General features: G+C 42.7%; 2 protein-coding genes across 2 annotated transcripts in view; one reads left to right on the top strand and one right to left on the bottom strand.

Annotated features, from left to right (window-relative positions):
- LOC130361839 (probable cation-transporting ATPase 13A4) overlaps nucleotides 1-12,025 on the top strand; it is a 108,044-nt gene that overhangs the window by 82,997 nt on the left and 13,022 nt on the right. The window lies entirely within an intron of this gene.
- The window catches only part of PLAAT1 (phospholipase A and acyltransferase 1), a 121,872-nt gene continuing 111,498 nt past the window's right edge, over nucleotides 1,652-12,025 (bottom strand). Inside the window, exons 4-5 of the mRNA XM_056565403.1 lie at nucleotides 4,341-4,403; nucleotides 1,652-2,916 (exon numbers count right to left, since the gene is read on the bottom strand). Of these exons, the coding sequence (XP_056421378.1) occupies nucleotides 2,824-2,916; nucleotides 4,341-4,403 (156 nt within the window). The 3' untranslated portion in view covers nucleotides 1,652-2,823. The remainder of the gene's footprint in view (nucleotides 2,917-4,340; nucleotides 4,404-12,025) is intronic.

Below are 12,025 nucleotides of genomic sequence, written 5' to 3' on the forward strand. Positions count from 1 at the left end.
TTCCAGACAGCAGGCTGACTACGAAAGCCACCTTAGACCTTTCAGTGGGGAACTGGTCCGACATCATCTCCAAGTGTAATGAACATTGGGAAAGAAAGCCACGGCAAAACTTAGAGTCCCCATCAAATTTATCCGGCAAGGATAGTCGTATTCCAGAAGCGGCCACTCGCTGCGGAGGAGGTACAGGAGCTGGCGGAGGAGATGATTGCTGGAGCTGTGGTAGTAACTGTTGTAGCATAACAGTCAGTTGAGACAGCTGTTGGCCTTGTTGCGCAATCTGTTGTGACTGCTGGGCGACCACCGTGGTGAGGTCAGCGACAACTGGCAGAGGAACTTCAGCGGGATCCATGGCCGGATCTACTGTCACGATGCCGGCTGGCAGGTAGTGGATCCTCTGTGCCAGAGAGGGATTGGCGTGGACCGTGCTAGAGGATCGGTTCTAAGTCACTACTGGTTTTCACCAGAGCCCGCCGCAAAGCGGGATGGTCTTGCTGCGGCGGTAGTGACCAGGTCGTATCCCCTAGCAACGGCTCAACCTCTCTGGCTGCTGAAGATAGGCGCGGTACAAGGGAGTAGACAGAAGCAAGGTCGGACGTAGCAGAAGGTCGGGGCAGGCAGCAAGGATCGTAGTCAGGGGCAACGGCAGAAGGTCTGGAATCACAGGCAAGGAACACACAAGGAACGCTTTCACTGGCACTAGGGCAACAAGATCCGGCGAGGGAGTGAAGGGGAAGTGAGGTGATATAGGGAAGTGCACAGGTGTAAACACTAATTGGAACCACTGCACCAATCAGCGGTGCAGTGGCCCTTTAAATCGCAAAGACCCGGCGCGCGCGCGCCCTAGGGAGCGGGGCCGCGCGCGCCGGGACAGAACTGACGGGGAGCGAGTAAGGTACGGGAGCCGGGGTGCGCATCGCGAGCGGGCGCTACCCGCATCGCGAATCGCATCCCGGCCGGAGGTGGTAACGCAGCGCCCCGGGTCCGTGGAACCGACCGGGGCGCTGCAGTGAGGGAAGTGTAGCGAGCGCTCCGGGGAGGAGCGGGGACCCGGAGCGCTCGGCGTAACAATTATTATGAATTGACAGAGAATAAGAAAACATGTCACTATCATTACATTATTATTATTATTATTAAATGCCTCGCACAAATTTCACTGATACATTTACAATTACTATGAAATGTCCTTAGGAAACATTTTCTTTGACGGACTTTGATCAAAGGGCAACTTTGGTCGGTTCGATTTGGCCGAACTTGGTAAAGTAGCATGTGAGATTAGGAAAAGGAAAAAGGAACACAGAATAGCCCAGAATACCTTGTAGGTAGGAGGAAAGATCACATGACCTCAGGTTAGCCAATTGCCTTGGAAGAAGGAGAAAGGATCACCTGACCTCTGGGAAGCCAATAAGGGTCAATGGCACAAGAATTTCTATGCACACAACTGCATTGACCATTTTAAAAAGTGCAGCTATGAGGAGATCTTTTTGTGGGACAGTGGGGGAGATTTATTAAAACTTGTGCAGAGGAAAGGCTGACCAGTTGCCCATAGCAACCAATCAGATTGCTTTTTTCATTTTTAAAAGGGCCTCTGAAAAATAAAAGGAGTGATTTAATTGGTTGCAATGGGCAACTGGTCAGCTTTTCCTCTGCACAGGTTTTGATAAATCTCCCCAGTATGTGCTTAACAGTCCAGGTAAGAGTAGGATCACCCCACTACTACAATATTCCAAAGCAGTATACAGAAGAGAGTACTGTGTTTGTTCTGTCTGTGTGCAGATCTGAATGAGGCACACTATGTACAGTGTTTTGTTAACAATATAGCCCAGTGAGGAGTAGGAAACCAGTACTAAAATAATCTAAAGCAGCTACATATATTGTGTTGCTTTTGTTTTGCCAGGGCAAAATCTTTGTTGATTTTAAGCACAATTGTTAAGTGCCCCAGTTTATTTGTTTGTAGTACACTCTGGAAAAAGCAGCAAAACCAAGGGTTTTGTGTCACTTTTGTGCACAGTTGTTTAAAGGGATACTCCAGTGAAAACCTTTTTTCTTTTAAATCAACTGGAGGCAGAAAGTTAAACATATTTGTAAATTACTTCTATAAAAAAATATTAATCCTTCCAGTATTTATTAGCTGCTGAATGCTACAGGCTAGGCACAGGGGCAAAAAATGACTCTGATACCAAGTTACGGAACAACGGCAGCTTTACTGAGTCAGACAGATGTAGCCGTCTTTACAGCTTGGCTAGGCCCACGGAGGTGACCAGTGACTTTAGAGACCACAGGGCTTGCTGGGATTTATAGTGGACTTGGACAATTTAGGTACGGGGTGCAACTCCTGTACCGGGCCACCACAAATGTCAGGCAATGCTGGGCTTTGTGGTTACTGCAATCAGGCGCCCATGCTTATTCTAAAAACAACAAAAGAATAATCTGAGATATTTATTGCGGGGTTAGGAGCCAGGCAAAATTCCTGCCTAGAGTTATTGAAAGCGCTGCCAATAGCTACAATAAGCAGCAGTGCATGGGTTAATCTACAAGATCTACAGTCAATTCATTACCGGCCGCTGCTGCTTTGATGTAAATAGCGTTGCTCTGGTCTCAAGTGATGCAGGTCCCGTGGAGATGTTTTTTGATCCCATGCGTCCTATGGTTGAGTCCTCTGCGTTGGTGCAGCGGGAGAATACCCCAGCCGGTGGCATCTCAACCAGGCTTCCTGCGACTTCCGATTAAGATACTGAGTAGTGACATCACTACGGCGGCTCCTGTGTACCACAATACCTTGACGCATTTTGGAAACAGAATCTCGGTTTCCTTCATCTGGAGTAGTCATTGTGGTGATGCTGCCGGCTCTTTGTACTTTTCAGTGCAGTAGCGCTGGAGGTTAACTCCTTGTTGTCCATTGTTGTAGGTCTTCCAAATCTGCATCAAGTGGATGGAAAATGAGCTACTACCTAACGATGACAGCTATATTACAAAAAGCAAAATAATTCAAATTCAGAATTAAGCCCATATGGATTTAATGAGTTTGAGTTATGTGTCCACTTTGATTCAGCTCTTAAGAGCTGTGCAATATAGTTTCCCCCTCTCCAGTGGGGAGCCACCTTTTCTATGCCAAACAATGTAGAGCCTGTAAACACTTGGTGATGTTTCTCCTTATAGTAGATGGAAAGGAGGTGTCCCTCATATCCCTTCTGAATGTTATACAAATGTTCCTTGATTCTTGTCCCTAATTGTCGCATCGTGCAACCTACATACACTTTTGTGCAGGGACAGATAATCCCGTATGTGACACCCCTAGTCTTACATTGGATGTGATGTTTAATTTTATATTGAATATTATCCATTTGATTTCGCACCATTAATGTAGGAGAGTTGTTATTCATAGCCTTACACGCACTGCATTGTCTAAAAGGGTAGAATTTGTTTTAAGGTTGGAGGAACATTTTTGTGGGGTTGCTAGTCGTGGTATTCTTCTTGATGGTGGGAGCTATCCAGTTACCATTGTTTTGCACTTTTTTATATACAAACGAGGGGGCACTTGGGATAAGATCTCCAACTATTTTGTCATTTTTCAACAGGTTCTAGTGATGTTTCACTATTTTACGGAATGAGAAGCTGTGTTTGCTATAATGGGTAATGATTGGTATCTTAATCAGTGGGTCCTTATTATCCTCCTTATTTTCTCCATGAGAATCGTTCATCTGTTTCTATGATATTAGGGGTTCTCTCCTAATTCCATGAATCTTTTTCTGCGTGTTAGTAATTGATTCCTCACTGTATCCCTTATTGATAAATTAATTCTTCATTTGGTTGGCCTCCAGGTCATATTGTTCTATTTTGCTACAGTTGCGATGAAGTCTTAAAAATTGGCTTTGAGGTATATTACTTAGCCAAATGGGCAAGTGGCAACTGTCCATATGGATCAGGCTGTTGCTGTCTGTTGGTTTATTATAGGTTAGGGTGTGTATTTTATTATCCCGGATACTAATTCTGAGATCTAAAAAATGAACGGACGTCTGACTATATGATGCAGTAAAATTTTAAAAGAAGTGGTTTTTATTAATATCATTTAAAAACGTAGTCAGGCTGTCCTTACTGCCTTCCTAAATAAAAATGACATCATCAATAAAATGTTGCCATAGGACGAGGCCTGCACCCAGATGGCCCCCCGGGTATATAGCTGATTCCTCCCATAGGGCCACATATAAGTTCAAATAACTGGGCGCAAACCTCATCCCCATGGTGGTACCCCATTGCTGAGTATCTAAAATCCACCCGGGAGACCCATAGTCTCAGGGATCGAGTGTCTGCATGCTAATCTATCCAAGTGCATAGATACTCACCTCTAACCCTACATGGTAAAAATCCCGGCTTATCTGAAGGACACTGCACATATTCTTCTGATTCTACAAAACATAAATTGAAAAGATTTTTTTTTTATTGGCACGCTGGACATTACATCATTGTACATGACCATTGAGCACTAGAAAGGACGACAAACAGCCAAAAAGTTTTTAACCCCTTTGCGCAGAATGTCATATATAAACGCCGGGTTGTGCAGTGCGTTCGCGCATCCCGGCGTTTATAAATGACATGCAGTTAACCCGGCGCTGCACAGCAGCGCAAGGGTTAACAGGCAGAAATCCCGTGCCCAGCGGCGGGAGACAAGTTCTGCTTGACATCCCAGGACCATCTGTAATTGGTCCTGGGATTAGAGCCCTGTGATTGGTCCCTGTGGACCAATCACAGTGTATCAGTGTCTTTGTTACAATAACACCGGCTCCGAAGCTTTCAGTTCGTTCTGAACAGCGATCGGAGCCGGTGTTAGTGTTAGGACAGAAGACAGAAGACAGAAGAGTGTTAAAAAGCTTTTCTAAAAGCTAAAAATTTAAGTGGAAGTAAAAGAACCCCCCCTGTAGTGCCCCTTACCCTGCTGCTGCTGCCGCCGTCTGAAGTCTGCAGCCTGTCTGATCTGACAGGCTGCAGTGAAGATCCTAGTGACTGTCACTGTATATAACAGTGACAGTCTTGTATAAATCTGTGCCCCAGTAGTGCCCAGCAGTGCCCCCCAGTGCCCATCTGTGCCCATCTGCTGCCTCCTAAGTCTGTAGCCTGTGCGATCTGACAGGCTGCAGTGACGATCCTAGTGACTGTCACTGAATATAACAGTGACAGTCTAGTGCCCATCAGTGCCCATCAGTGTCCAGTAGTGCCCATCAGTGCCCAGCAGTGCCCATCAGTCTCCAGTAGTGCCCAGCAGTGCCCCTTCCAATTGCTGTCCTCCCTGTCTGAAGTCTGCAGCCTGTGTGATCTGACAGGCTGCAGTGAAGATTGTAACTTGTAACTGTAACTGAATATAGTTACATTCTACAGTACAGTACAGTAATAAAGTTTCAGTGCCCATCAGTGCCCCTTATCCTGCTGCTGATTCATTCATTCATTCATTCGTTCATTCATTCATTCATTCATTCGTTCATTCATTCATTCATTCATTCATCAGCTGTGAAGAAATTGAAGTCTGTCACTGACCATAACAGTGACAGTGAAGAATAATATAAAATACTGTCAGTGCCCCTGAAGTGACTGTCACCCTTTCATCCCATCACCACCTTGCACACCTCCATACTACCCTGTTACGTTTTTTCCTGGTGCGTCACTGATTAGTGACAGCAGTGACAGTTCGCCGCTGTTTTTTTTTAGTTCTAGTGGCGCTTTTTGTTTCAGTTTTTCCGTTGTTATAAAAAAAGTAAAAAAGTAAAAAAAATATATAAAAATATAAAAATACAAAAAAAATATTGTTCTAGTGTTGTACATCAGAGACACTTCGCCACTTATAGTGTCATCCAATATGTCAAGGCGTCGCATGTACAGCACTGAGGAGGCATATGCCTTCTTGGCATCTTCCTCTGGTTCAGATAGTGGTGAAGAGTTGTTATATTTGCCCTCTTCTTCTTCCTCTTCCACTGATTCTGACGAGGAACCTCCCCGCCACCGCCCTAGGCCAGGTCCTAGTACCAGTCCTAGTACCAATATTGAGCCAGGTCCTAGTGCCATCTCTGAGTGGGCTCCAGCTTCAAACTTTATACCCAATTTGCCTGAGTTTGTGGCCACTGCAGGCATTCGTGTTGACACCGTGGGGTTGAAAGAAGCTGATTTTTTTCAGCTCTTCTTTTCAGAAGAGCTGATTAATTTGATAGTGGAGGAAACCAACCGGTATGCTGAGCAATTCATTGCGGCCAATCCACAGGCATATCATGCTAGGCCTTATCAATGGACGCCAACCAATGCACTAGAGCTCAAAAAATTTTTTGCCCTTTTGTTTAACATGGGCATAGTTAAAAAGCCCACAATTCGCTCCTATTGGAGTAATGATATGCTTTACCATACTCCACTGTACCGGTCGGTCATGCCAAGGAATCGGTTTGAAGCCCTCCTCAAATTTCTACATTATGCAAATAATGAAAATTGTCCACCTCCCAGTGATCCAAATTTTGATCGCATATATAAAATTCGGCCCCTTGTTAATTATTTAAATCAAAAATTTTCTGAAGTTTACACCCCAGAAAAAGAGATTGCAGTGGACGAATCTCTTGTGCACTTCAAAGGAAGGTTGCACTTTAGGCAATACCTGCCTAACAAACGGGCCAGGTATGGGGTAAAACTTTATAAGTTGTGCGAGAGCACAACCGGCTATACGCACAAATTCAGAGTCTATGAGGGGAAAGACTCTAAAATAGAGCCCCCAGAGTGTCCCCCCGTACTAAAAACAACGGGAAAAATAGTATGGGATCTAGTTCACCCCCTGCTAGATCAAGGGTATAACATCTACCTTGATAATTTTTACACTAGCGTCCCATTACTACAATGCCTGTTTGCCAAGGGGACTGTGGCCTGTGGTACCATCAGGCGAAATCAAAGGGATCTGCCTAAAATTTTTGTACGGCAAAAGTTGAAGAAGGGGGAAAGCAAGGCTGTGTGCAAGGACAACATGATGCTTGTGAAGTACCAGGACAAGCGTGATGTTCTTGTACTAACCACCTTACACCCAGACAGATCCACCCCTGTCCAAGTCCGTGGTACCACAGAGAGTGCCCCTAAACCGGTGTGTATCCAGGACTATAATAAGTTCATGGGAGGGGTGGATCTGTCAGATCAGGCCTTGCAGCCGTACACTGCCCTACGCAAAACTAAGACCTGGTATAAAAAATTGGCACTGCACCTCTTCCAAATTACCATGTACAATTCATTTGTGGTGTACAAACGTGCAGGAAATACATGCACATACCTGCAATTCCAGAAAAATGTTATTAAGGACTTTCTGTTTGGGGATCCGGAAGGGGAGGAAAGCAGAGCCACAGGATCGGAGAACAGAATAGTTCCAGGGCAACATTTTCCTGCGGTAGTTCCCCGTAGAGAATCGGGGAGTAGGCAACAGAAGCGGTGTCGGGTGTGCTCCAAGCGTGGCATTAGAAAATGCACTATATACCACTGTGAGACATGTCCCCACAAACCCGGTCTGTGCATTGAAGACTGTTTTAAAATCTATCACACAACATATGATATCTAATTTTGTCCCCTTTAATTATTTTTAGAATGACTTTGGATAACTCTACCCAATGCACCCTTGGAATGACATGTGAGCAATTCATTTATTTCCCCCTTTTTCTCCACTAAACTATTAAAAAAAATCTAATTGGCAAACCCCTAATAAAACTAAAAATTCCCATTATACCCCTAGATGAATACCTTGGCAGGTATAGTTTTATATTTTCAACATTTTGCTAAACCCTTAACAAAAAAAAAAATTCCATTATACCCCTAGATGAATACCTTGGCAGGTATAGTTTTATTTTCACTATCTTGCTAAACCCCTAAACAAAACTTAAAAAAATTTCCATTATACCCCTAGATGAATACCTCAGCAGGTTCCCGGGGTTCTGGCTCCATAGGGGCTTCCTAAATCCGACATGCCCCCAAAAAATTCTCTCTCCAAATTTTGCTCCTTCCCTTCTGAGACCTGTAGTTCACCAGCAAAGCATTTTACGTGCTTTTATGGGTTATTTCCTTGCTCAAGGGAAATGGGGCTACAAATTTTGGGGTAATTTTTCAGCTATAACCCCTTGTAAAAATGAAAAATTTGGGGAAAAACAAGCATTTTAGTGATTTTTTTATTTTATTTTTTACATATGCAAAAGTCGTGAAACACCTGTGGGGTATTAAGGTTCACTTGACCCCTTGTTACATTCCCCAAGGGGTCTAGTTTCCGAAATGGTATGCCATGTGTTTTTTTTTTTGCTGTCCTGGCACCATAGGGTCTTCCTAAATGCGGCATGCCCCCAGAGCACTTCCAAAAAGCCAAAATGTGACTCCTTCTCTTCTGAGACCTGTAGTGTGTCAGCAGAGCACTTTTCACCCCCATATGGGGTGTTTTCTGAATCGGGAGAAATTGGGCTTCAAATTTTGGGGGGCATTTTCTGCTTTAACCCTTTGTAAAAATGTCAAATTTTTGAGAAACCAAGCATTTTAGGTAAAAAATATATATATTTTTTTACATATGCAAAAGTCGTGAAACACCTGTGGGGTATTAAGGTTCACTTTACCCCTTGTTACATTCCCCAAGGGGTCTAGTTTCCAAAATGGTATGCCATGTGTTTTTTTTTTGCTGTCCTGGCACCATAGGGGCTTCCTAAATGCGGCATGCCCCCAGAGCAAAATTTGCTTCCAAAAAGCCAAATGTGACTCCTTCTCTTCTGAGACCTGTAGTGCACCAGCAGAGCACTTTTCACCCCCATATGGGGTGTTTTCTGAATCGGGAGAAATTGGGCTTCAAATTTTGGGGGGTATTTTCTGCTTTAACCCTTTGTAAAAATGTAAAATTTTTGAGAAACCAAGCATTTTAGGTAAAAAATATATATTTTTTTTACATATGCAAAAGTCGTGAAACCCCTGTGGGGTATTAAGGTTCACTTTACCACTTGTTACGTTCCCCAAGGGGTCTAGTTTCCAAAATGGTATGTCATGTGTTTTTTTTTCCTGTCCTGGCACCATAGGGGCTTCCTAAATGCGGCATGCCCCCAGGGCAAAATTTGCTTCCAAAAAGCCAAATGTGACTCATTCTCTTCTGAGACCTGTAGTGCACCAGCAGAGCACTTTTCACCCCCATATGGGGTGTTTTCTGAATCGGGAGAAATTGGGCTTCAAATATTGGGGGGTATTTTCTGCTTTAACCCTTTGTAAAAATGTAAAATTTTTGAGAAACCAAGCATTTTAGGTAAAAAATATATATATTTTTTTACATATGCAAAAGTCTTGAAACCCCTGTGGGGTATTAAGGTTCACTTTTCCCCTTGTTACGTTCCCCAAGGGGTCTAGTTTCCAAAATGGTATGTCAAGTGTTTTTTTTTTTGCTGTCCTGGCACCATAGGGGCTTCCTAAATGCGACATGCCCCCAGAGCAAAATTTGCTTCCAAAAAGCCAAATGTGACTCCTTCTCTTTTGAGACATGTAGTGCGCCAGCAGAGCACTTTTCACCCCCATATGGGGTGTTTTCTGAATCGGGAGAAATTGGGCTTCAAATATTGGGGGGTATTTTCTGCTTTAACCCTTTGTAAAAATGTAAAATTTTTGAGAAACCAAGCATTTTAGGTAAAAAATATATATATTTTTTTACATATGCAAAAGTCTTGAAACCCCTGTGGGGTATTAAGGTTCACTTTACCCCTTGTTACGTTCCCCAAGGGGTCTAGTTTCCAAAATGGTATGTCATGTGTTTTTTTTTTGCTGTCCTGGCACCATAGGGGCTTCCTAAATGCGGCATGCCCCCAGAGCAAAATTTGCTTCCAAAAAGCCAAATGTGACTCCTTCTCTTTTGAGACCTGTAGTGCGCCAGCAGAGCACTTTTCACCCCCATATGGGGTGTTTTCTGAATCGGGAGAAATTGGGCTTAAAATTTTGGGGGGCATTTTCTGCTTTAACCCTTTGCAAAAATGTAAAATTTTTGAGAAACCAAGCATTTTAGGTAAAAAATATATATATTTTTTTACATATGCAAAAGTCGTGAAACCCCTGTGGGGTATTAAGGTTCACTTTACCCCTTGTTACGTTCCCCAAGGGGTCTAGTTTCCAAAATGGTATGCCATGTGGTTTTTTTTCTGTCCTGGCACCATAGGGGCTTCCTAAATGAGGCATGCCCCCAGAGCAAAATTTGCTTCAAAAAAGCCAAATGTGACTCCTTCTCTTCTGGGACCTGTAGTGCGCCAGCAGAGCACTTTTCACCCCCATATGGGGTGTTTTCTGAATTGGGAGAAATTGGGCTTCAAATTTTGGGGGGTATTTTCTGATTTAACCCTTTGTAAAAATGTCAAATTTTTGGGAAACCAAGCATTTTAGATATTTTTTTTTTTTTTTTTTACATTTGCAAAAAGTTGTGAAACCCCTGTGGGGTATTAAGGCTCACTTAATTCCTTGTTACGTTCCTCAAGGGGTCTAGTTTCCAAAATGGTATGGCATGTGGGCGGTTTTAGCTGTTCTGGCACCATAGGGGCTTCCTAAATGCAACATGCCCCCCAAAAACCATTTCAGAAAAACATACTCTCCAAAATCCCCTTGTCGCTCCTTCGCTTCTGAGCCCTCTACTGCGCCCGCCGAACAATTAACATAGACATATGAGGTATGTGCTTACTCGAGAGAAATTGGGCTACAAACACAAGTAAAAATTTTCTCCTTTTACCCCTTGCAAATATTAAAAAATTGGGTCTACAAGAACATGCGAGTGTAAAAAATGAAGATTTTGAATTTTCTCCTTCACTTTGCTGCTATTCCTGTGAAACACCTAAAGGGTTAAAACACTTACTGAATGTCATTTTGAATACTTTGGGGGGTGCAGTTTTTATAATGGGGTCATTTGTGGGGTATTTCTAATATGAAGACCATTCAAATCCACTTCAAACCTGAACTGGTCCCTGAAAAATATTGAGTTTGAAAATTTTGTGAAAATTTGGAAAATTGCTGCTGAACTTTGAAGCCCTCTGGTGTCTTCCAAAAGTAAAAACTCGTCAATTTTATGATGCAATCGTAAAGTAGACATATTGTATATGTGAATAAAAAAAAAATGTATTTTTAATATCCATTTTCCTTACAAGCAGAGAGCTTCAAAGTTAGAAAAATGCAAAATTTTCAATTTTTTCGTCAAATTTGGGGATTTTTCACCAAGAAAGGATGCAAGTTACCATAAAATTTTACCACTATGTTAAAGTAGAATATGTCACGAAAAAACAATCTCGGAATCAGAATGATCAGTAAAAGCATTCCAGAGTTATTAATGTTTAAAGTGACAGTGGTCAGATTTGCAAAAAACGCTCTGGTCCTTAAGGCCAAAATGAGCTTGGTCCTGAAGGGGTTAAGAAAAGAGAAAATTTGCCTGATGTACAAATAAGCTATATAGGCGAGTGTATAGGTTTTATTCTGGGGCACAATTATTTTAAATATGACACCCACTTTTATAACCAACAATGGGGTACCGTCATGGAGACAAGTTTTGCACCCAGTTATTTGAACTTATATGTGGCCCTATGGGAAGAAACCTCTATATACCCAGAGGGCCATCCTATGGTGACATTCTATTGACAATGTCATTTTTATTTGGGAAGGCAGCAAGGACCGTCTGACTATGTTTTAAAATGATATTAATAAAAATCACTTCTTTTTAAATTTTACTGCATCATATAGTCAGATTTTACTGCATGATTTTTTAGATCTCACAATTAGTATCCGGGATAATAAAATGCACACGGTCACCTATAATAAGCCAGCGGATAGCAACAGCCTGATCCATATGGACAGTTGCCACTTGCATATTTCCCTGAAAGCCAATTATTAAGACTTCATCGCAACTGTAGTGAAATAGAACAATGTGACCAGGAGGCCAACCAAATGAAGAATACATATATCAATAAGGGATAAAGTGAGGAACAACTTACTAACACGCAGAAAAATATTTGTGAACTTAGGAGAGAACCCCTAATATCAA

This window comes from Hyla sarda, chromosome 3 (assembly GCF_029499605.1).
Source record: "Hyla sarda isolate aHylSar1 chromosome 3, aHylSar1.hap1, whole genome shotgun sequence".
Lineage (NCBI taxonomy): Eukaryota > Metazoa > Chordata > Amphibia > Anura > Hylidae > Hyla > Hyla sarda.